A 25,198-nucleotide genomic window follows, 5' to 3' on the forward strand; every position below is an offset into this window, starting at 1 on the left:
CCCCCCAAATCTTTTTCATGGAGATGTCTTCTCTCTTCACTTTCATTCCTTCTTGAGCTTGGAGATGGAGGAGAATGTCAATTGATCTGCACTTTGAAGCAAACTGACCTAATTTGCAAACTCCTGGACCAATACGCAAATCAGACAGTAATTATCCTTCAGGATTTTGCACTTCTCTGAATGCTGAGATACAGTTTGTGGCTCAAAAGTGTTTATAATATGTTGAGAAATGTGCACACTGAGATAAAATACATGTTTAATTGAGCATTTTGTGATAAAAAACTTATCTAAGTACTATGTATATATGAATTACACATTAAAAAGAATCACAAAAAAGAACAGCAACCCCCCTCATATCTTAGGAACAATGGAAGCTGCCTTATTCTGAGTCAGGTCATTGGTCCATCATCTCATTTTCTTTTTTTCTTTTATTCAATCTTTATCATTTTTTAAAAATATACATTTATACAACATTTATACAACACTCTCTGCTTTTGTTTGTAACAAAAAAGCAAATGATGGCAACTGAAGCAAAGATACTTTGTATACCTCATGATACACATGACACTACAATTTATGAAAAAATAAATAAATACATAGATAAATAAATAAAAATAAAGAAGAAGAAAAAGTAGTTGAGGTTTTAAAAAAGACTTCCAAACATTTTCATTGGATGTTAGCTGTTAAATACACTTTTACAGCACACTTACTTATTTCTTCTATTTTTTATCATATTTCTATGTAAATTGTCAATTACCTTTACAGTGGTACCTTGGGTTAAGTACTTAATTCGTTCCGGAGGTCCGTACTTAACCTGAAACTGTTCTTAACCTGAAGCACCACTTTAGCTAATGGGGCCTCCTACTGCCGCCGCACCGCCACAGCACAATTTCTGTTCTCATCCTGAAGCAAAGTTCTTAATCTGAAGCAATATTTCTGGGTTAACGGAGTCTGTAACCTGAAGCGTATGTAACCCGAGGTACCACTGTATATACTACAAGGCTCAGTCTAGGTCTGCAGGAGATTACCCTTTATACCATGGTTCTTTAAATATTCTCCATTCCTTGTGGACTTTTTTTGTTTTGTTTGGCCTCTGACTCTTCCCGTCACCTTTGCTATCATTTTCATCTACAATCAGGGGCAACAGTTCTCCTGGATTTCAGTTCAAAATATTTCCCATCCCTACTTGGGGATGTTGAGGATTGAACTTGGGAGCCTCCACATGCAAGCAGATGCTCTACCACTGAGCTATGGCTCTGCCTCTCGCAACCCTCAATTTTAGCTCCTGCAGTCTTTAATTTCCCCTCACTGGATGGAATGAAGTGACATCACTCCATTACATCCAGAAATCCAGAGTTAAGTCCCTAAAGCGGCTGGAATCTTGCATGCCTCCTTCCAGCAACTCCTGCAGCCAAGCGGGTGCTAATTGTATTGCTTTCCTTTCTTTTGGACCACATCAATGAGGCCAAGAAGAGGAGAATCTTGTTGGCTGGGCAGCCCAGGACTTCCATACACACCACCCAGGTTTGTGCCTGGGAGAGGTCACTTCGGTGCTGCAAAAGTGGCAGAAACAATGCGAGAGCCAGCAGTTATGAGTTATAATCTCTACCTGATTGGCATATGGTACGTGTGCTATGGGTTGCCTTTGTTGGTGGGAGAGATTGCCATCGTCAGCCTGGACAGAGGAAGCTCTACAGCAGCCTTTCTCAACTTGTGGGTCCCCAGACGTTGTTGAACTACAACTCCCATCACCCCTAGCTAGCAAGGCCAGAGCTCAGGGATGATGGGAGTTGTAGTCCAACAACATCTGGGGACCCACAGGTTGAGAGCCGCTGCTCTACAGAGACTCATAAACCATTTTGCACAAGCACGCAGGGAGTTCAGCCTCACCATCAGTTTTACGAAGACCAACATCCTGGGTCAGGACATCACGAGCACTCCTAGCATCAGCACTAGTGGCCACACACTTGTTCTCATTTTGAAGGAGCTTCAACCTTGTAATCATTTTGGGTGCCTTTCTTAAAACTAGTGCTAAGTGAATGCCTAAAAGGAGCAACAGCTAAACAGGTTTAATTGGCTGGATGTATTTATTTATTTTATTTTTTTAAAACCCCAAAATTTGTTATTGCTAGGTCTGGAGATGGGGGGAGGGGCAGGCAGTGTATTTTAAAAACATGGTTTACTAATCTGGGGCTTGCTGACCGATTAGTTTATCCTGAGATGAACAGCCCCCAAACTCACATAAGGCTCATGTTCAAGAAGTGAAAGAGAGGCTGACAGTATGTTAAACAGAATCAGCAACAGGTGGCATAGATGGGGCAGTGGGGTGGGGAGACAGGGGTCATTCTCTTTCACCCTAGAGTAAATTATGGTGAGTAATGAGACTTCTGCTGGGTGGAGTTTGATACAGAAACACACAGGACGTATTTAAACTGGCTTAAGTCCAGTGAGTTTAACAGTCATCCTTTCTGCCCTGGTGAAACCTGAGAAGCATAACTGATTTGGGGAGTAAGACAGAGCTACAGATTCTCTGGAAGCGAATCACCATCCTCAAGAGGCAATACATCCTGGGCCAGCCCTGGGGACTGTCTGAGCTTGGTTGGACAATGCCCCATTTGCCCTAATGGAGCAGTCTCTAATGCAGCTGGGGTCTCCTTAAATTTCTTCTTGGTTCTCAGTCTTGTCAGCATGCAACAACTCAGTCTGCTATTAGAGGGAGTGATGGGGCTCAGGTGAGACTTGAAATTGGGACTCCCAAGATTACAGTTCATTCTCTCAACAGCCGCACCACATTAATTCTCAAATGGAACTAACTTCACCACAGAGAGGTCTGACTCTGGAGCAAAGTTTCTTGTTAATTTTTCCCTTTGAACAAGCCAGAGTTGAAGGGGAGAGAGAGACAGGGCAGAGCATCCAAATTCCTTTTTAAGAATGCATTCAGCATTAAGTCAAGAGAGGTTACCCCCACCCCCACCCTTTCCCTCCAGAGAGAGCTAACAACCCATGTGAAGAAATCTTTAATCCTGCTGCAATACACAGAGAGGTGCACCTGGTTAACCCCCCAGTGCTCCCCAAGTACTCTGGAGGCTGAAAGCTGAGAGGAAGTTGCAAAGGGCACGCTCTGCTCTTTGAAGGGTTGCAAATGCGGGATGGGATTAGTCAAATGCAGAGAAGAAATGGAAGGGGAAAGAAGATGGAATATATTACACCTGTACAATCCCACTTCGTTCCCTCTGCAGATGTTCCTCACCAGGCATCCACTTAGGAGATTATGCTTTTGTTTAAAAAAATAAATTGCTCCCTTGTCCCCTTTGAAAATGTTAGACGGTGTGATTCTCAGCTAAATGGCAGCAGGTTTATACATGAAAATCAGCAGTGTTTAATATTTCCTTTAAAACAAAAACTGCTCATGGAGCTGCAATCATTCCTGGCTTTGAAATTCTGATGGCTTTCCTTCTAAATGTGCACCGCACTGCCTTTACATAAGACTAGAAGCTCAATCCATGTCATTTCCAGGTAGTGTCGGGAAGACACGCTTGCCTGAAACCCTGGGCAGCCACTGCCAAACAGCATAGGCAAAACTGAGCTGGCTGGACCAATGGATTAGCTCAGCTTCCTCTGCCCCACTGCTTTCTGTTGCTTTCCTCAACCATGGCGCAAGCTCCCATTCTTCTCTCGCTCTCTCCCGCACGCCTGTCTCTCTAACCCCCTGCCCCCGCCATGCAATGCTCATGACAAGCCTTCGCTGCCACAATGGTAATATAACACAGATGTCTGCTGAATTAAATGCGGCTAGGGACTGGTAGCAAAAGATAGGGCAGGATAAAAAAAAATGGTAGAGATAATAACAACGTAGCTATCTCCTAGAATTTGACACACACCTGTGTAATAGATTACAAATCCCATGTTGCTGACGGAGGCGTCACTCCGGAAGGCCAGGAAGAGGTTATTGCTGCTGCTCTCAATCCTCTCTGGTAGCTGAGTGTCGTAGAAACTCCCAATAAGGGGGCTAAGCGAGCTGGGACCGTCATAGATGTGCAAAAAATCGTATCCTGGTTCCAAATTGAAGCTGATGAAGAAGGTATGAGGGGGGAAAAACACACCCATCTGTGTTAGATTTATTACCATTACCACCAGTGCCACCAAGTATATTTCTCAGTTAGTTGTCCCTCTATTAAAATGACACTAGAATTTAGTGATAAACTAAAATGGAGTTGGGAAATATTTTTCTGTCTGAGCACAACCTTCTGTGGGGCGCTGCATGTGATACTTACCTTTGTACAGAAGGCTACATTTCGGCCATGCAGAAGCCAGAGAATTCTACACCCACCCCCAACCCCACCCCATATATCTCTCCGTGATTTATTCAGGCAAGGAAATGGGATAATCAAAGTCCAGGGTCACATTCCAGCCAGGCAAAGTACTCATGGAGGGCAGAAAGCAGGGCCAGGGCAGGGTGTAGCTCAGAGTCCTGAGAAGCAAAGAGAAGGGTCTGCATTTGGCCCCTTGGCCTAGGTTCACCCACCATGTAAAACAGAAAATAATGACAGGTTTCAGCACAGCAAACCTTTATCATTTTTAGCCAGCAGCCATAAAATAAACATCATAATAAAAATTCAAGCTCAAAATAGGGGAGAAGAAAACAACAGCAACTAAAAATTGAAACTTAATTTCAGTTTTGCTCAAAATAGCATCAAATCCAAATATACCAATGACTGAAACATCACCATGGCAATTAACTACCAAGTCTGAAATAGCTTTTACTTGGACTCTTGAGTGTAGAGAGAAACCCCATGGGTCACATAAGAGTTTGCGTCATACAAGAGGTAACTTAACTTTTTTTTTTAAACAGAGAAATTGGAAGTAGGATAAAATAGCTCTTTGAAATTGGGAGCGTGACTCAAGATAGAAAAAGGGGAACTGCATTAATGTGGAAGGTCTTCCAATGCAGAAGCTCCAGAAATACAAACTCATTGTGCCAATGGAACCCGGTGAGATGTGCTGGCATGGCTTAAAAGTGAATGGTTGTGAAGGTTTCTCAGAGCCTGCGGAATGGAACGGTAGCCGGTAGGAGGTTCTATTACGGTCATGCTAAGATTTACAACACAAGATGGGGAGGGGGGAATTGCCCATCAAATAGAATGTTTTGATTTTTAAAAATGCAGCCTCAGAATGTAAACACCAGCTTCAGAAAGGGCCTGAAGATCTGCTGGAACTGAGATGGAGTCTACAGTCATCGGCCCTCTATGTGGAGGCATACCGTGGAGAAGAGGAATAGGATTATGCCTCCTGAACCACACCCCAATGTCATGCAACTGCCCTGCCCTGCTCCATTGAGCTCCACGTGTTTGGCAAAAGTTTAAAGGGGAGGCAGATGTCCTTGCAAAGGCTTATCCACACAATATGGAACTCTAATTTGTGCAAGTCTCCAAATCATGCCGTGGAGACTCCCTAGGTAGAGCCACCTCACCTTTCAGACTTTTGTCCACCAATGAACCAAAGTCAAGGAGACATGGAAGTTTGGAGATGAGGCCAGTGGCAAAGCCCTTCATCCCCTACTTCATTACAGTGTTGACCCTTCATGTGGCCACTTACATGAAAAGGGCTCTCACATTAAAACAACACTATACTGATACACAATAAAAGCAGCATGAAGGAAAATACAAAGCATGCTTCCTTGGGATTCATTTGGAAGAGTGACAGGATACTGCTTTAATAAACATATATATATATATATATATATATATATATATATATATATATATGCAAACAAGTGTATTATCCACTTGTCAGGGAACTGCCATCGGAACTAGCGGAGGAGGCGAGGCTCCACAGCGATGCTGGAGAGGGGCCAAGCAGGGAGAGAGGCAGGTCTCCAGCTGGGGAAGAAAATCAGCGCAACACCAGGGATAGAGGGGGGCCGATGGGGGAAGCAGAGAGGAGGCTCCAGGACTCTTCGCAGGAGACCAGCGAGGAGAGCACAGGTCCTCCGCTGCCCACACCCACCCTGCGCAGAAGACTTTCGCGCAGGGAAAGTAGGCGGCGACTTGGCGTCAAAGAACTTCTTTGCTGGAAGAGGTTCAAGAAACGCCCACTGATGGATTCTGCCAGCGACTGAACAGCCACGGAGTGGATGGCTGTCCAGCGAGAAACAGTTTAACCAGGCAACTAGCCCAGAGCAGCGGTAACTTACGCACAAGCAACCCCTAAAGCCATTACACCACTGGTTCAGAATACTTGTAGGAAAAATATGAGTTGTCACTTGCCAGCAAAAAGGCAGCATAAAAGGCTTCCTGGTGGATCTGTAAAGTGCTACTACTGCAAAGCAGGATCTACACTGTGCCTCCCATCCCATTGTTCTCACTTCAGCAAATGAGGTGGTGAGGAGAGATGGGGAGCAAAATAGCATCTTTAGGGCCTTAACAAATAAGGATAATACAAGCTGGGGTTTCAACTTGGGCTAATGTGTTTATCACACTGGCAACACACTGGTTAACAAATACTCCAAGAAAAAGCAAAGCATATCTGTGTAACAACTCTTACAACCCTTTCGTTATTTCCCACCTCCATTTCCAAGTTTGCAGCAGCTGAAACTGAACTCAAAAGTTAGGCTGAGAAATGTTTCTGCCCAGAAAGATTTATCACTGTTGACAAAAATCTGCACCGTGACAATGAGGAATGTTCCCACCCGAAAAGATTTATCATTGTTGACAAAATCTTCACCCTGCCAAAAGCAGAATTAAAATCTGACCAATGTTACAAAAGCTCTTTGTCTGATCTCAGAGCATTGTCAGTAAGGAGGTTTTCTAACAGCTGAAGTTCCAGCAAATGCCTGCAGCCATTTTGGATGGTGGCTAAAAAGCATCTCATATGATCAAAGGCGTTCAGTTTTCAGTGTGGGTGTTGCAGAGGACAGCCATCTTTGATTTATTTCAATGTTCTATCTACAAGAATGAACCCCAAGCTTCATTCCGGTTTTCCTCCTTGCTCAAATTTGCAAAAAAATAGTAACAGAAAAAAATGCATCTATTTAAGTGGGGAGAAGTCAGTGACTGAGAATATCCTACTTGAAGCTAAGGGGCCAATGCAGAAATGCAGATGTCCAATTGTTGTAAGGAGGACTGCTGATGTTAATGACACCCCCTCCCCCTTTTGCAATAAATGTGAAGTGTGTTACGGAAGTCATTCCTTTCAAAATTTATTTTGGAATTGGTTCATGTGCAGTTTTCAACCTGTGTCTTTCCCTCCCTACACAGGTAAGAGATGGGCATGAGCACATAGATTAAAACCACCACACAAAACAGATTCCTGATGTGAGCACATAATCACATCAAGATTCCTTTACGTCTGATGTGTTCCTCAATCTGCATATGCACTCATGCACACCTGAAAAAGAAAAGGAAATATGCACATTGAAAAAATATGTCAAACTGAACTTGCACTATGATCGGAACCAAGTCTGGAAACTGAATACAGAATCATGTAAGATCACTAAAGCACTGGTGGTGCCCCAGGCACTTCAGAGTCCTAAAACTCTGCCTCCAGGAGAAAAGAGAAAATACATGGTGATTAACACAGAGGGGGGGGGTGCTCCTTTTTTTTCATTTTCCCAAATGATTTTTAAATCCCCCCATTTTTCCCCAATTTTTCAAATATGTTTGCATTTAAAAAAAAAAAAATTCACGTGAAATTCTTATTTCCACGCGTATTTCTCTTAATATGTGTGGATTTTTTTGTACTTAGTTTTGCCAAGTGTCTGCATATTTGCAAACCATTTCCCTCTCCTGTAATGCATTTTTGTAATTTTTCTTCTTCTAATATTCATATTTTGTGAGCGCTTTCTCCTCATATACACTAGAGAGCTGCATCACGGAGTTTGGTGAAGTGTGAATTTCAAAGTATAGCAGCAAACTGAAGAAGGTACCTCCCCTCCCATCCTTACCTGGTAAGAAAGAGAAACTTGGAGAACTTACGTGTGAAATACCAAGGCAATGACATAATCGGGAGAGACTGTCAGCTTCCAGTCACACTCCTTTCCTGGGGGGTAAGGCTCTGGGTAGTTTGGTGACAAGATCACTCCTGAAGGCCCAGTCAGGATCCCACCACAGGGAGCTATAAGAGAAGGCATACATGAGGCTTATCTTTCAGAGCCTCTTTCTCATGCACACATGCAAGGCATCTGTTTCAGGTACTGGAAAAACTTAGGAGCAGTCTAAGGACCTGAGTAGGGATGCAGGTGGCACTGTGGTCTAAACTACTGAGCCTGGGGCTTGCTGATCAGGAGGTCGGCGGTTCGAATCCCCGCAGTGGGGTGAACTCCCATTGCTCGGTCCCAGCTCCTGCCCACCTAGCAGTTTGAAAGCACGGCAAAAAGTGCAAGTAGATAAATAGGTACCACTCCGGTGGGAAGGTAAACAACATTTCCGAGTGGTGCTCTGGTTTCACCAGAAGCGGCTTAGTCATGCTGGCCACATGACCCAGAAAAACTGTCTGCGGAAAAACACCGGCTCCCTCAGCCTGAGCGCAGCAACCCCAGAGTCATTCGTGACTGGACTTAACTGTCAGGGGTCCTTTACCTTTACCTTTTTAAGGACCTGAGTATTACCTAGCAACCTTAGGAGCGTCTTCCTCCTCTACAATCCCTATATCTTCCTAGGTTTGTTGCTAATGACATTTTTCCCTCCAACAACATGCTCCCCTCTGGATGACTTGAAATAATTTCCAACCAGCCAGGCTCAAAACACAGAAAAAAGCAGAGCTCAGTTGAGGTTTTGTGGGGTGAGATGGTCTCAGCAAGAGGGATTTTCATAGGAATGGTTATGTGGCCCTTCAACCTGCTTATAGCTCTTTTCCATATAAGGCAGAGATGGGCCCAGCAGATGTTGACAGACGCCAACTCCCATGATGACACCTGGAGGGTCCAGGGTCCTGAACCCAGCCATAAGGCATTTTCATGCCTTTTGGAGCACGTTTGCCAAAATAATGTATAGTTTCACCTTTCCAAAACTTTCCAAAGCAGTGGTTTATCTGGCTACGATTGGTTGGGTTGGGTGTCAAATTATCAAGTTAGTCACTCACAAAGGAATGAAACCCATAAGCTGCCCTCCAGTGAAAACAGAGAAAGAAAGAAAAGAAACAGAAAACTCCTGACCTTCTTTTTAAATTAGTTTTAGAATGAAAGGGTATTAATTAATTTCCCTTGCTTGGGATTATATTTTATAAATACAAATTAAGTACAAGAGGATGACACAGACAGCTAACATTTAATTAGGCCATTAATTGAACATTTATTGCTTCGGTGTACTTGGCATGACAATTTTAATACAGTGTGGACCTGTGTGTGCATGCATTTAACTTTTGGCTGGGGACGGGGAGGCCGGTTTGGTGAAAAAAGAGGGGTAACACTGCTCTTTCCTCTTTCACTATTTCGAAATTCAGTGAATTTGGGTGATGTGGAATTCACCCAAACTGCTCCCACCATTTTCTTTTCTGGAGAATGCCCCAGAATGATGCCACCTCATGACACAGCATCATACTGGGCCATTCTGGTGAAGAAAATAATAGTGGCTGGCAGTTGACAAAAGCCCTTGTGCTCTTCATCCCCCTCCTCACAATATTTACTCCCTCCAGTCACTGAAAATGCTCCCCCTCCACCAACTACAATCATCTCTTTGCAACACAAAATCCTGGAAGATGAGAGGGAATTGTAGCTTCAGCACTGCCAGAGCTACTGGGTCCTCTCCTCCCAACTCATTTGACTTGCCAGCTCAAAAGGGAAAGACCTCTGTGAAACATCTTTTTTAAAAAATAAAAATAAAAATCATACCAAACTGTAATACAAAAGTAAATATAAATATAAATTATCCTCCCCCCTCCCCATAAATGCATTTCAAGATTCAGCTTGTATTTGTTTAAACCACACTACAGTGGTACCTCGGGTTAAGTACTTAATTCATTCTGGAGGTCCGTTCTTAACCTGAAACTGTTCTTAACCTGAAGCACCATTTTAGCTAATGGGGCCTCCTGCTGCTGCCGCGCCACCGGAGCACGATTTCTGTTCTCATCCTGAAGCAAAGTTCTTAATCTGAAGCACTATTTCTGGGTTAGCGGAGTTTGTAACCTGAAGCGTATATAACCTGAAGCGTATGTAACCCGAGGTACCACTGTATATTCTACAGGTAGGATTAAGAATATTCTGTTTCACACAGTAATGTGCTACAATGTACAATAATAATAATAATAATTTATCTATTCATTTATTATTATTACTACTACTACACTAGATTGCAGCTCTGGCCCTGCTCCACACTAAGTTCTCATGAAGCAGAGAAGCGATCCAAGCTGGGCTAAGCACTTCCTTTTCCTGCTGGTTCTACTGTGACTGTCTCTAGCTGCTGGACAACTTCAGAGGGAGCCAAGTTGAAGCCTCTACCTATGCAGGTGGGGGGGTCAGGTTGCCAGAAAAACCTGTTCTCAATCTGCACACAGCTGATCTTGGCGTCCCCCTGCAGGGCATAACCAGGATCACACTGGAAAATGATGGAGTCTCCTGCCTCCTTGCTGTCGCCACTGCGGCTCCCGTTCTGTGGGACTCCCGGGTCATTGCAGGAGGTGGCAGTGGACACTGAAAACAAGAAGGGAAAAAGTGAGTGAACTAAGGCAACAGCATTTCTCATATATTAACCAGTTCTCAATGATTTCACAGTTCAAACCATGGGTCGAGAACCTCTTGGCTGGAGGGAGGATAGAGAGGTGTGTGCAAGTGTGTGTAGAAAAAAGACTACTGTTCAAGGGCAAAATTCACATTTGTTGCCCTGTTCTCTTATGCTTCAGGCCCCATCCAACACTAGCATGCAGCCCTTGATCTGAAAAAGGTTCCCCACCCATGGCTTAAACCTAGAAAGGCCAAATGAGGTACTGTGGACTGGAGGTGCTCAAGGTTCCCTACAGGCAGCAAAGGGAGAAGGGCCATCAAAATAAGAGCACATGTGATTGTCAGGCAATATTGGCCAATACCAGCATATACCAGGGACACAGGCTTCTATTCTTGCCTAGTCAACAGAACAGGGGCTTCCACTAGCCACAGCTTTCGCTGGTTCTGTTTCCAGTCTAGTCCAGATGTGGGGGATCCTGAGCTGGAGAACACGACTCTCCTTTCAGGTACCTCCACCCATAGTCTGACATTGTTGAACAGCGCATCTCAGACACTGAATGTGTCACTTGTCATTCAAGGGAAGTTCCTAGAGTGCATACCAGTCTTAGCCAATCTGGGGGTATTTATACTGCCTGCCACTTTCCGGACTTAGAAGGATGAGGCTGCAAGGTTTCCCTGCATCCTGCTCAATAGAAGAAAAGTGTGGTGCAAGATGTCCACACTCCTAGTCCAATATTCTAACCTCTCCACCACACTGGCTCCCTTTGTCACCATAGTTAGCCACTAGGCGACATCAGCATTCTTACACTTCAAAAGTTCTGCAGAAGTTTGCCTCCTGTTGGTTGAGGACAACAACAATGCCAGGCCATCTATGCTACATGGTCCCCTTTGGTGTTCCCATTCCACAACACTGCCTGAAACTTCTTGCCTGTGTGCAGACAGCCCTTCCTCCCAGCCTAGATGTTCTGTTTTTGGTTTCTCGGTGGCAATGAAGTACACTCTGCACATGCTTAGATGCGCTGTCACTGTTTCAGTGTAAGGCATAAAGCCTGGCACTGACAACAGGCTTTGGTGACTCTGCACATCCTCACGTCAAACTCTGGTGTGCACGTGTGTGTGTGAGCTTGCACAGGGATGCGTGCTCAAGCACACAATATCACTCGTTTCACAGATGACATCTGCCTCTGCAGCTGGGAAAAAGCTGCAGGGGATGACAAGTTCAAGTGTGCTCCGTGGAGTTCAGCCTGATGTACATTTGCACTCGTTCATGTTTACTTAATAAGCCTGGGCATCTGCTAATCCTACATGGCATTTTGTTACAATCTTATGTCAACCATATGCTCTCAAATAAACTGTACTGCAAAAAGATGCTCCTACTAAGTGATGGAGAGGAATTTTGCCGCCAGCTTTCAGAGGTAGTCATGGGCCTGACCTTTTTATGGAAGGAACTTGGGAAATCTGATGTTATGTTAAGTGAAAACTCACTCTTGTTCTTTCCAGTGCCCAAGGCTTTAAAAACAGACAGAATACCTCTTAATTGGAGGGGGTGCTGAAAGCAGCAAGCAGCCCGTTGAAAAGAGAGACTCCAAAGTACGCTTATTAAAAATAGAACAAAGCAATGGCTTTGTTTGGGGGAACACTGAGGGTCCCCAGGTGCTTCTCAGCGGTTACTCAAATAAGATCATTCAACACCTTATACACGACTGCTGACGATTCGCTGCAATGTGGAGGAAAAGTGCTGAGGGTTTGGAAAGCATTTATGGCACACTTGGGCTGATCCTGGGGCCCAAGAGGCATAGCCAGGGACCCATGAACCCTTGGGTGTGCACCAAATAAACTTCTCAGAGTCCTCTCCTGCGCAAATGTGTTTCTGTTTGCTTGGTTTGTAACACATTTTCTCAGGATGGAATTTTCATTGTGGAAATGAGCTTTGAAAGGTCATGAAATGTTCTCTACTATCTTAGAGGTTTCTTATTTTTTCATACCTGTTTGCAAATAACATCACAGCACAGTATATCCAGATTTAGCTTCCTGGTGACATGACTGAGGGCAACTGAGGCCCTTGTGTTGCCCTCACTTCAAATGGGAGGATGGGAAGAAGGGAACACATTCCCTTTGCTGAGGCAGCTAGGCCAACATCCCCTATCTTGCCATGCTGCTCAAGAGTTCCACCTGGGGAGTTAAAGGACCAGTGTTTTTCTATGCTGATGTTTGATTCTTTGTGTTCATGGGGTTTTTTGCAGGGGGGGGCACTCCTCAGGACATTCCTGAGCCTCTTATGGGTCTGAGGTGCAGAGTGCAGAGTATGGTACAAATTCAAAAAGGGCTACTGGTGTGCTGCTAGTGCTCAAGATTCTGCACCTAAGGACCCCTGGTCTAAAGCCCATGACAGGATGAGGAAAGGTGCTTCCATCTGATTCTTGCCCTCCTCACACTCTCAAATGATTAGTACTGTTTATCAGACCTACCCGAAAACTGAATGGCAAAACCCTGCTTGCTGGTGAAAAAGTCTGTGTTGAACTGGAGGACCACGGAGTTGAAGGTGCTGTGGACGTCACTGGGCAGAGTGGAACCGCTGACTTCCTTCAGGAGAATCCCTTTCTCCACAGGCCCATCCCAGATCCTCAGAACATCATGGAACTCCTCTGTGTGGAAAACCATGAAATGGAGGCTGCCATGCAAAGTGAGAGGTGGAGGAGAGAACAGATACAATAAGGCTATATCTGCACTATAGACTTGCAAGTTTCAAAACTGCAACTACCTTGGCTCCCCCAGAGAGCCCTGGGAACTCTAAGGAGATAGGAAGAGTCTGCTGAGTCAGGCCATTGGCCCATTCAGTCCAGTATTCTGCTCTCACAGTGGTCAACTCTAGCCTGATCAGAATGCCCCCAAAACTTTGTTACATATCTCCTCCCACTCCCTTCACTGCACAGTTGTCCTCAGGATTCCTGGGTTGTGGGGGAGGAATTGGCATTAAACAAGTCACTAGGGTGGAAAAATAATATGAGATTGCTGGTTAAAAGGAACACGAAGAGGAGCACAGTTCACGGTGACAGGAAATTGGGTATTTGCTACGAAGAGAGAGGGATAACTGGACAGTCACAAAAAGATTCAATTCAAGATAAGCTCATTACAGAAAGCAGAAAAGAACAGGGAGAAAAGGAGTTGCCTTTTCCAAATGCCTCTACACACTTCAAGCCAAGTTTAACAACCACTTCTGTTTTCTTTATTATTGGTGTTCTTTTCCACTCTGTTAGGCGGCGGCCGCAGCGGCACGGCACTTTCAATATTTTAATTCCATCTTCGAGATAATAGGTACTGTGGCAATGCATTATATATGTCAGACAACTGAATGGTTATTAATTGACTGCTTTTTCAGGCGGCCCAAACCTCTCTGACTTTTTATTGAATATGCTTGTTATATTTGTATTTTCGCCAACGTTTGTACTCGAGATGCAATAAAACATTGAGGAAAAGCAGTGAGGGAAGATGTGAGGCTTTGAAGAAGGTCCCATCACTATTGTTTGGCACTTCTCTGAAACATCTTAAAAGACAAGAACCCCATCCTTCCTCCCGCTGAGGGAACTTACAGGGGACTCACAGCTCGCTCACAGTGACTGAATCTGTTTATCCATCAGTATGTATCTATTCTCTCTCTCTCATACACACTTGTCCCACTTAATATGGGGATGGGGAACCTGCAGCCCTCCAGATGTTGTTGGACTCCATCAGCCCCAGCCAGTATCATGGATGGTATGGGATGATGAGAACTGTAGTCCAACAACTTCTCCAGATATTGAGCAGTGAGTTCAGAAAAGCAAGTCCTAGGGAAAGCCTGACAAAATAAGTAAGTTTTCAGTAGCTGTTTAAAGCCTGCCACAATGAGCATAGGGAAGAAGAAGAAGAAGAAGAAGAAGAAGAAGAAGAAGAAGAAGAAGAAGAAGAAGAAGAAGAAGAGGAGGAGGAGGAAGAAGAAGAAGAGGAAGAAAAGTTTGGATTTGATATCCCGGCTTTCACTCCCTTTAAGGAGTCTCAAAGCAGCTAACATTCTCCTTTCCCTTCCTCCCCCACAACGAACACTCTGTGAGGTGAGTGAGGCTGAGAAACTTCAAAGAAGTGTGACTAGCCCAAGGTCACCCAGCAGCTGCATGTGGAGGAGCAGAGACGCGAACCCGGTTCCCCAGATTATGAGACTACCGCTCTTAACCACTACACCACACCGGTGAAGAGACGTTCTAAGGGGTCAGTGTCACTACAGAGAAGACCCACTTTCGTGATGTCACAATAGGAGAATCTGCCAGCCATGATTTGCACACGGGGCCTCCTTTGACATATATCAACCGTCCTGTCATGGTTCCTTCTAAGCACTCTGATTCAGACCAAGAGTGGGAGCCACCTGAGGATAACGAATCTGAATGGCAGGTGGGATGAGATTATGCAGCAGAGCCCTCTTGCTGAGACCCTCCTCATGCACACAGATCTATGGGCGAGGCAAGAGATCCAGGGGCTGAAAATGATAGGCTGATCGCTTTGATTAACGTAGGTGTAAAATACTAACAGTGATTTTGGCTAATAGCAATGTTACAGTAGTATATTGGGATCAAGGGATTTTTATTCAGCATAGACAGGGAGCTGATCATTTATATCACCAAAAGGGTGCACAGAGCTCCTTAACCCCATTTGAAACCCCTGCTGTCCATTCGCTGAAGCCCTCCCCCCTCCTTCCCTTTTCTGGTCCCAAGGTGGTGACCTCATGGCAAAGCAGCACCATGGAGAGCTCCCAGTAGGGCAATTACACCTGTGGAGGGCTGGATGTGAAGTCTTTTGAACTTCTGCCTCCAGTTCCACCCCTTATGTTGGAGGACTGTAAACTCTAAAAGGGCCATCCCTCTGGCCTGAAGACAAGCACTTCTCCACATGCCCCCACATCTGGTGCACTCCGTGTGCTGTTGGTTTAGCAAAGTGATGTGAGAGGCCCTCAGTTCCTCGGGTCCAGGGAAAGGTGCCTGTGAGGGTTTGGGCTCTATGGGCCCTTCCACTGTGGCACCTTGGTTTAGTGTCATGACACACATACCCTGCCCCTACCAGCTAGGTTCTAATATTAGGAGTAAGTGTAGACTGGGAAAAAGTTGAGTGGAAGGGGAGAAACTGCAGAGGAAATGATGGGAGGGCAGACAAGGAAGGATCCAGCATTCTTTGCTCAAACCTCTTTTTGGTATTTTGATTTCCTGTTTGGGGCACTCAAAGACTTCCTTTTGCCAGTAGCATAAGGTTACCAGATGTCCCCATTTCTCGGGGACAGTCCCTGGATTTACAAATCAATCCCCATACAAAATCTATCGAAGTTGAAAAGTGTCCCTGGATTCATTGAAAAAAATCTGGTAACCTTACAGTAGCGCCTAGGCCAGAATCACAATTTAGAGTATGTTTAGCCTCTGGGCTGCAGACACTGCAGTTGGGAACATAGATCTTTCCAGAAGTAATCCTTGCTATAAACTCTGCAGAATATATAAAACTGATTGGTGCCTGGATGGAAGGACTCTTTTCAGAGTAGACCTACTGAAATAAATGAACACGACTTAGGTCTATTAATTTCAGTGGGTCCTCTCTGAATAAAACTTAGTTGCATGCCACCCACCATGACAACCAGTTTTTTGCGGGGTTGGGAATCTGGTACCTTTTTCTTTTCTTTTCCCAGTCCCTATTACAGCAACAGGCACAAAGATGAAACTAACCTCAAAAGAATCAATAGGTATGGCATTAACTCTCTGCCTCTATGATTAAAGCTAGCCCACCCGCCACTGATTAATCAACTAGAAACAAAATAGTTGATTAATTTACTGATTATGAAGCTTGAGGTCCTATTTTTTAACCTTCTGCCTATGCAAAATAGTAAACATTGCAAAATAAATTATGCAAAGTAAGAGAAATCATGCAAATATGGTCAATTTGCATAATTCACACACATTGCACAACCCAGCTACTCTTGCCAGAGATTTTGGGTTATTTTGGCACAGGCTTTTTCATCTATTTATTTATGTTTAATTGCAGAGCACAAACAGGTCTACACAGGGGCACCTGTTCCCTGCATATAGCATGATGTGATTTAGATCACCAGGGGACATGGGAACGGGAGTTGAGTGGGTTGCCCCATCTCACATCGTGAGCCTGTTTTAGAGAAGTGTGAATCTAATCTATTCCAGATCTATAATTAATAAAAGCCATGTTGCTGAATCAGGCTAAAGATCCATCTAGTCCAGCATCCTAATCTCACAGTGGCCAACCAGATGCCTATGGGAAGCCCACAAGCAGGACCTGAATGCAGCACCATTCTCTCCCTGCTTATGAAGCCCAGGAACTGGTATTGGGAGGCATGGCATCTCCAACAGGGGAGTTAGAACATAGCCATTATGGCTGGTACCTACTGATTGTCTCCTTCTCCCCCACGTATATGTCTAATCCTCTTTTAAAGCCACCCAAGTTGGTGGTCATCAATGCCTTTTATGGGAGCAGAATTTGGTGCGAAGAAGCACTTTTCTTCCATGAACTCACCCTATTGTGCAGCCAGCTTCTGCTTCAATAGTCCAGACACAGTTGAGGTTGTGGTCATAGGGCGTTGGGTAGCCTGGAGACAGGATCCTTCCCGAAGGCTCATCTTTGATACTGCCCCCACACTCCGCTGAAAAATAGCAACACTGGGGTTCCATTGCTGCTCTGCATGCCATTTGCTTAGTAGTCTTTGGCAACTCCCCCCACCCCCACCCCCCGTATAACCCTTTGAGTTCAAGAGGCAAGGGATCATAGTAACTGCATACAGTACATAAAAATACAAGGGAGGTGATAATAGAGAACAGCGTCACCAACTATAGGGGGGAGAAGGGGCTTCACCCCCTCAATAATTGTAGGTAGAGGGCTGAGCCCCCCATATTGAGGGGGCCACCATCCTCTGCCTCCACTTCATTCAGAGCGAGGACAACCTTCTAAAGAGAAGGGCTGCAACTTAGTGGCAGAGCACATGCTTTGCATCTAAAAGTTCAGATAATCAGTCCTGAGTGTCCCCAATTAGTACCGGGACAGATTCTGCTTGAAACCCTCATCATCTACTGCCAGTCATTGTCCACAATACTGAACTAGAAGAGGACAGTGGTCTGATGGCAGAAGGCAGATTTCTATGTAACCCTTATTTATTTATCTGTTTTTTTAAAAAAAGCACCCTTCCAACTATGAATTATCTTTGTCTTCCATTGAACCAGGTAAACAAATCTGAAGCACAAGGTGATTGCAGCACTTGTCCCAAGGGGAGGAAGGACTGAGCCAGTTGAGGCTGTGAAGATGTTCACCACAGAGTGCTACTACCGCTTGCATGTCAGATACCATGGTGGATAGAGACTGAAGCTGCACTTTTGCTCACCAATACAAAAAAATCACTTGAGAAAGTTTATGCAAAAAGTGGCCCTCTGTGGCTCACAATGGAAACCTTCCAAAGGGGGTTGGACTAGATGACCCTCGTGGTTCCTTTCAAAGCTACAGTTCTATGATTCTATGAAGAAACAACCCCCAGCCCTGAAGATATGTCCAACAAACAAGCTAGTGTCCTCTAAATAGATGAAAAAGTAAATTTCATTCAAATTCAGCAATGATTATCATACTGCTAATCAACACGTACACAAGTGAATGGACACTAATTCCTCTCCTGTGTGGCTGGAAACTAAAAGGACAGATATTCTTACGTGGACAGATGTAGCCAAACTATTAAAACAAGATATTGCAACAAGTGGAGGGCTTGATTTATATCCTCATTGTATACTCAAGGAGACAAACAGCCCCGGTCCTATTGATTGGCTAGTTAACCTGAAGGTTATTGGAAAATGGCTGGTGCGAAACCTGGAATGGAAACAGCAGCAATTAAAACTACTGCCAGCATTTAAAACTGAACTGGATGAAGCACAAGTGAGTAAATCTTCTGGAACAGCCCTTCCATTGATTGGTTCCCACTATTAGAGCTGGTGCTCAGCTCCTATTGCACTTGGCTCATTCAGAGCTGATTTCAGACTGAGCGTCAGAGCGGCACTCAAATCCAGACTTGGAAATGTTGCTCTGCAGTTCAAGCTCCACGAGTTCAGCAGGCTGAGCTGAAGAAGGTACTATCAGGAGGCCCTGCTCTGATAGCCAAGCAAAAACATGTGAATCCCAGAGACCCTGACACTCGGGAAAGGTAATCTGTAGGACTGTTTTGTAGTGGGCAAGTCATTGTTCTAAATGAGGGGCAGATCAGCTTAGTGTCCTCCAGATGTTTTGAAGTACAACTCCAATGGTCAGGGATTCTGAGAGCTGTAGTCTAAAACATCACTGGCTACTCTTGTTCTGAATTCAGTGGAGACTGGTTCATAAAGAGGTGTTGCCATACAAACTTTCCTTACCTGCCTGCCTTCCTACTTACAACCAATACAGGAGATGGCTCTACTGATCAACTTCCCCCCTGCTCCTTAGTCCTAGGTGCAGACCTTGCAGAACTCAGTAGGGAGGAGAACAGGGACAAAGCTAAAATTAATTGGCTCCGCTTGTCATTAGCTCTACCACCACCTACTGTCTGGGCTTCTTGCCTTCTACCGCAGCAGCCCCAAATGGCACCAGCCACCACTGTCAAAATCATCCAGGTCCTCAGACAATGGCCCCACAGCACTCATGCTAAAAGTGACCCAAGTGGGTGGGTGGTCACACCAAAGGGAGGAGTCATACCTACGCAGATGGGGAGTGGCTGATCCCAGGCTCGCCGCTCCCCAGTCAAGCAAGCCAGCACCCGGCTCCCTCGCAACGTGTAGCCGGGGTCACAGTTGAAAGAGACAGAGCTGCCCGCAAAGTGCCCCTCATCGTGGACTTTGTAGCCAAACTGCGGGATGCCGGGGTCCTCACACTTGATCAGCTCAAAACCTCAAAGCAGAAGAGAGAAGAAACTTGTTATTTTGGAGACCTTGCCTGGGCCAATCCACGCCACTGCATTAGCAGAACCTGCTCACAACTGCAACTTCCACTGGCAGATGAGGCCTTGTTGGTAGAACTATCTCCAGGGCCTGCCCAATTGGCACTGACCCATGACAGGGCCTTTTCAGTAGTGGTTCCCCATTTGCAGAATGCTCTCCATAGTAAAGAGCGTCTCTCTCCATCGTTATTTAATTTTAAAAGGAATTTGACAACATTCCTGTTTAACCAGGGATTTGGTGGGCTCCTTTGGGAGAAAGTGTTAGGCGTAAATTCAATTAATAATAAATCAATAATCTGGGTGCTCCCAGGATCTCAGCGCCATAACCTTGCCAGGATTGAACCACTGAAGGCATACAGTAATGATAACTAACAAGCAAAAGGAATAACTAAAGTTGGCATTCGTCTGTCTCAAGGGACAATGGAAGGCACCTTTGGGAGTGAAGTCCAACCACTGTCTTAGCAGCACCAAAGCAACCTCCCCAGGGAACATTCCTGGGCAGTGTGTATGGAAGTCCTGGGCTGCCCAGACAACAAGACCCCTCTCTCAGTTTCACTGATGTGGTCCAAAGGAAAGCAGAGCAATAACAGGCAAGTAATAATAAAGAAGAGTTTGCAGCTGAGTACATAAATATTGCAACAGCAATAGATCTGGAGTAGGTGACAGAACTTCCAGGGCCAATTTCTGGGTAACCATCTCCTATTTTAGAAAATAAAGCATTGGTGATCCACCACATCACACAACCTTGCTATTTGTTGAAGCCCCAAAATAGGGATGGGCAACTAGCAGCCCTTGAGCTGAATGTGACCTACAAGCTCTCAAATGCAGCCTTCTGGTTCCTCACAGCTGCTTTCGAGAGAGAAGAAAATCTGCTCCCAAAGCACAGGCTGCATTGCCCAGTAAACCCCACATTTCTCAGCTCCAAGTGCAATGCTGCTTCACTGATCAGCAGCCTCAACCATGCTAGCTCTGCCTATCAAGTTGTCCTGTGCTTAAGTCAGGATACAGGCAAAAGAGCTTATTAACCAGAGTGTATTAACCAGCTTCTCCCCAGGGGGAAGAGCCCCATTCCTATTTGTTAGCTAACACAAGCAAGGCTGAAGCCGAGGCCAGCAAGGCAAAGAACTATGGCCAGAAGCTTTGTTGATATTCATACCAGGTGTTTAAAGATCCCAAGATGTGCTTGGGATCACATATTGAGAGAAAGCACTACAAAATAACACCGGGGGGGGGGGCTTCATGGGAACCAGGGGCTGTGCTCAGAGGATGGAACATCGGGCTGCTAGTTGAATGTACCTAGTGGCCAGGCCCCCCCCCCCACCTGTCAAAATGTCCTACAGTGTTTAGGGAACAAGACATGCAGTCCACTGGCTGGAAACAGTTTTCTGCCTCTGCAAGAAACGTAGGAGTCCCACACGATGATGACCCAGCTTTTATGCCTTGTGTCACAGCAAGGTTGTCTATGAACTTACTAGAAAACTGCAGTTCGAATCCTTGACTTGTGCTGTTGCCATCTGAGATGAATTCGAGCCACATGGAGCTGGAGGTGCTGTTGACACTGAGGCCCAACATCTCTGTCCGGCTGAAGGTGCCCAGGAGGCGGGCAGAGTTATTGTTGCCATCATAGATCTGGAAAAGGGAAAAAGAATTGCAACTGAGGATGGGCTCCTCCCCACAGTTCTGCCCACCCCCAGCCTTTGCACTGTCTTGACCCAATGCCTTCTTCTGGATAATAATTCTGCTCATTTTCTGCTTTTCTTACCTATAAACACTGATGGCATTATATCAATTAGAGTTGAGTGAATGCCCCTCCCCAATTTCTTAGTCCCATTAATTGTGAAATGGGAGATATTTTTGGTGGTTTTCAGGGGTTGCTGGAAGAGAAGTGAGATTTCCCAGAGGTTTTTAAAGTTCTGCTAAGCTGTGCCTAGAGCAGATTTCCCACAATGCCCCACCCATTTTGTGGGAAATTGGTTGTCACCATGGGGGGGGTGGAAATGATACCCCTCATCACCCAATTAATGGCATTTTAATGGATTAATCAGATTATTTGTTAAATTAGCATAAATTTGCATATGATTGAGGAAATAAATATATCTCACAGGAATCACAATACTAAATGTGACGTTCTTTCTGGAATAAGGGTGAAATGAGAACTCGCTGCAGCTTATATTATTATTTATTAAATTCATATTCTGCCCTTCCAGGTCAACAAACATGTCAGTACTAAAACAGCACAATTAAATGCATGTATAAAATGTTTGCATAACAAGGGTGTTACCTGATTAACTGGGAGGGGGGCAGCTTTTCAGTCAAATAAAAAGTTTCATCCAATCAATCAAACTGATAAATCAATGAAAAGCTGCAGTGAGTGGCCCATAAGTGTATTAGATAGTGTTCACTGGAATTCCCCTGGTGGCTACATTATTTTTCTGTTGGAGGGTTTTGCTTGGTCTTTTAAGAAGCAGAAAGGGAGAGGCAGAAGAGGAGAAAGAAGACAGGAAGAGAATGAGAGGGGAGGAGAAAGATGGACATGTAAGGTGGAAACTAATGAAAAAGAGTGCCTGAGGCCTCAGGTCATGTTAAAGGTGCTCTGTATTTCCCTGTGTGGTAAACCACCTCATAATAAGCCCCACTCTTCACCCCAAATCCAAGGAAAGTGTTGTATATTGTGAATCAGTGTACTGAAGAGGATTTCGCTCTTTGGCATTAAACTAGAACAAATGGCAATACGAAGAAAACTCACTTTCCCAGATGAAAGAGGCAGGGCAAATGGAGGTAAAGATGAGTCCTTAGTACTAAGCATTTTATAAAAAAAATATGAAATGAAATAAAATGATAGATGGATAGGACTTTGGGAAAACAGACAGAAACCCAAAGCCCAGTCACCAACATCAGCTCGTCCCCTTAAAGAGGCAGATGTGCCTTACCAAGAACTTTTCATTGAAACATCAACCACCATTTTGAAGATGTTTTCTCTGACAAAAGTTTGAGAAAATCTAGGCTGTCAACATTTGGGAAGCAATTGTACTCTGACAGCTGGTTCCTGCCTGGCAGGGTTGCAAATTCTGCTCAGGATTAATCCATTTGGAGATGAGTGGTTTTTCTTCATTGTAAGCCTTTCATCTGCCCACCAGATAATTAGCCATTACCTTCAAGACATCCCGGGCCTCCAGGCTGAAAGTCCTGGCTTTGAGTTGAATTCCTTTCCCTGGCTGTGTCTGGATGGAGTAGATACATTCGTGGTTGTTGTTGTAGTTCAGAGGGTAGTTTGGGGACAGCAGTACGCCTTGAGTGCCGGTTACAGAGGAGCCGCATTCAGCTACAGAGAGATGCAGAGTAGTTGGGTTTTAATATTTCTGGAAGGGGCCACTAGTATAAAGCGTGAGCACACACACCTTTGGTATGTTCCCTATCTATGTTGGGATGTGCACAAATTCTCCTATCTACACACATACACAGAATTCTAGATCCAACACAAACACATGCTAAAACTCCCATGAACCACAGAAAAGAAAGCACTGCCATCGGGGCAGGACTTTGGAGAAGTTCAGGATCTCACCCACAGCAGGGTAAGCAAGGATGGTGTTTCCTCCATCCCCAAGAGGACCAGCTTACCACATTTTAAAGTAAGCAAGGGCACGTTCAGGCACTTCCCTGAGCATGAAAACCCAGTGGAAGAGGTGCACTTGCGAACCCTGTGCCAAACGTCCCCACTGAGTGGGGGAGATCTGCAGGGGGTTCTTGTGTGTACTTGAACAGAGGCAGAACTATCTGTGCAAAGGATACTGATAAAGCACAGTCTCTGCTCACGCAAAGCTTTCCATTTGAGCTCAGGCAAATGTGAGTAAAAAACAAGAACAAAAACCCCAACCCTGCAGATCTCAAAACAAAATATTTTTTTCCCCTTCCAGTAGCACCTTAGAGACCAACTAAGTTTGTTTTTGGTATGAGCTTTCGTGTGCATGAAGAAGTGTGCATGCACACGAAAGCTCATACCAAAAACAAACTTAGTTGGTCTCTAAGGTGCTACTGGAAGGATTTTTATTATTATTATTATTTTACTACGGCAGACCAACACAGCTACCTACCTGTAACTAGACCTGCAGACCTCATTCAACATAAGGAGGTTGGGAACACAGAAAGGAGACTGATGCACACAGCAATTGCATGTTTCAGAACTGGCTTCTACAGGGAAGTTCCCATAACACAATTTACCTCCTTCCGGCCATGACAAACACATTGAGGAACTCAGGACTCAAAGTTATAGCACTAGAAGACCAGCCTGCTGCCCAGCAGAGGGACTGGAAACAACCTCACCTTGACTGAAATATCCAACCAGCCATATCCCCCAGCTCCAGTAAAAGCAAAGGCAACCTCAAGATTCCCTTGTGAACAGCCAAGGTGACGAGGGAAGGCAACAGGAAGACAGTGGTCCTGAGAGTTCCCCACAGTTTCACCACTGACAGCATAGGAAGACATCTTCTTCTTCCAGGTCAGACTATGTGACTCAGAATTGTTACCTCTGATTGGCATTGACATTCCAGGGCCTCAGGAAGAGTTGTGCTGATGGGAACTGTAGTCCAAAATGCTTTGAGAGCACCAGGTTGTGGAAGGCATATACCAAAGTGGGAATAGAGATCTGCATGTGTCACTTGCTGCAGGCAAAGCATTTCATTGCCCGTTTCAATGTGCTGCCCTGTGTAAGTCTCCTACAGTCACCCAATGTTACAGCCAACCCAGGGATTGCTAGCATCTGGTGTAACACAACCTTTTAAGAAGTGCAATTAGCACATGTGTCTTTATGGAACTCATTAGGCTCCTGATTATTGAGAGTGGCAAAATTACCGAGGGAGCACTTCAGCATATTTAATTCAGCAAAATGGATCTTCAGCAAAAGAAAACCTCCAGGTCCTGAACAGACTTGTGTTCTGAGGCTTCACAGTCCACAAATACATTCACACATATTTTCCAGTGCTCACAGTAAATGTTTTGGCATGTCTACAGGGGTCTCAGTCTCCTAATTGCTCTACTTATACCTAGTAGACATGGCATTGATTCACCACTGCCTTCATCATCATAATCGCCATCATCGTGATGATATGAGTCAAGGTCTTCAGGGGAAACAGAGCACCTGAGGTGGGACTAGGAGCCCTGCATGAAGGTCACACTCTAGGCTGCCTCCTAGAAGTGGAGGAGTGGGGGCAGCAAATAGAGATTGTTGGTGAAGAACACCTGGAGACTGAGAGGTAGTCGAGGGAAAAATTACTTCCTTAGCTAGATCTACTAATAGAGCCTCCTTGAGAAGGTGCAGTATATCTGGAGGAAATTCAGGAATTAACAATGCTGTCTTCTGAAGTAGAGGCTGCTTTTGGACAGCTGAGTAATGAGGTTGAAGCACTGGATTCATGCTAGAGTGAGCTGCATGAACACCTTAGCTCTGAGAGAGGTTTCCAGGGAATGAGGAAATTCCTCTAAATTCAGTTGAGGAAGATCTTCCCTGTGAGTCATTGAGCTGGTGAACTGCTTGCTCTCCTTCATCAGGGAGATATTCTGTTGTCCTC

The 25,198-nt window shown here is 44.9% G+C and overlaps 1 protein-coding gene across 12 annotated transcripts in view; it reads right to left on the reverse strand.

The window, feature by feature from the left end:
- Window positions 1-25,198, reverse strand: part of CSMD2 (CUB and Sushi multiple domains 2) — a 486,383-nt gene that overhangs the window by 98,016 nt on the left and 363,169 nt on the right. For all 12 annotated transcript variants that reach the window (XM_083625414.1, XM_083625410.1, XM_083625416.1 and 9 more), the window contains 8 exons: window positions 22,787-22,956; window positions 21,107-21,263; window positions 19,394-19,585; window positions 17,207-17,333; window positions 13,123-13,325; window positions 10,433-10,624; window positions 7,974-8,112; window positions 3,882-4,069 (listed from right to left, as the gene is read on the reverse strand). In XM_083625414.1, the coding sequence (XP_083481540.1) occupies window positions 3,882-4,069; window positions 7,974-8,112; window positions 10,433-10,624; window positions 13,123-13,325; window positions 17,207-17,333; window positions 19,394-19,585; window positions 21,107-21,263; window positions 22,787-22,956 (1,368 nt within the window). The remainder of the gene's footprint in view (window positions 1-3,881; window positions 4,070-7,973; window positions 8,113-10,432; window positions 10,625-13,122; window positions 13,326-17,206; window positions 17,334-19,393; window positions 19,586-21,106; window positions 21,264-22,786; window positions 22,957-25,198) is intronic.

Source organism: Podarcis filfolensis (genome assembly GCF_964270895.1).
Source record: "Podarcis filfolensis genome assembly, chromosome: 8".
Classification (NCBI taxonomy): domain Eukaryota; kingdom Metazoa; phylum Chordata; class Lepidosauria; order Squamata; family Lacertidae; genus Podarcis; species Podarcis filfolensis.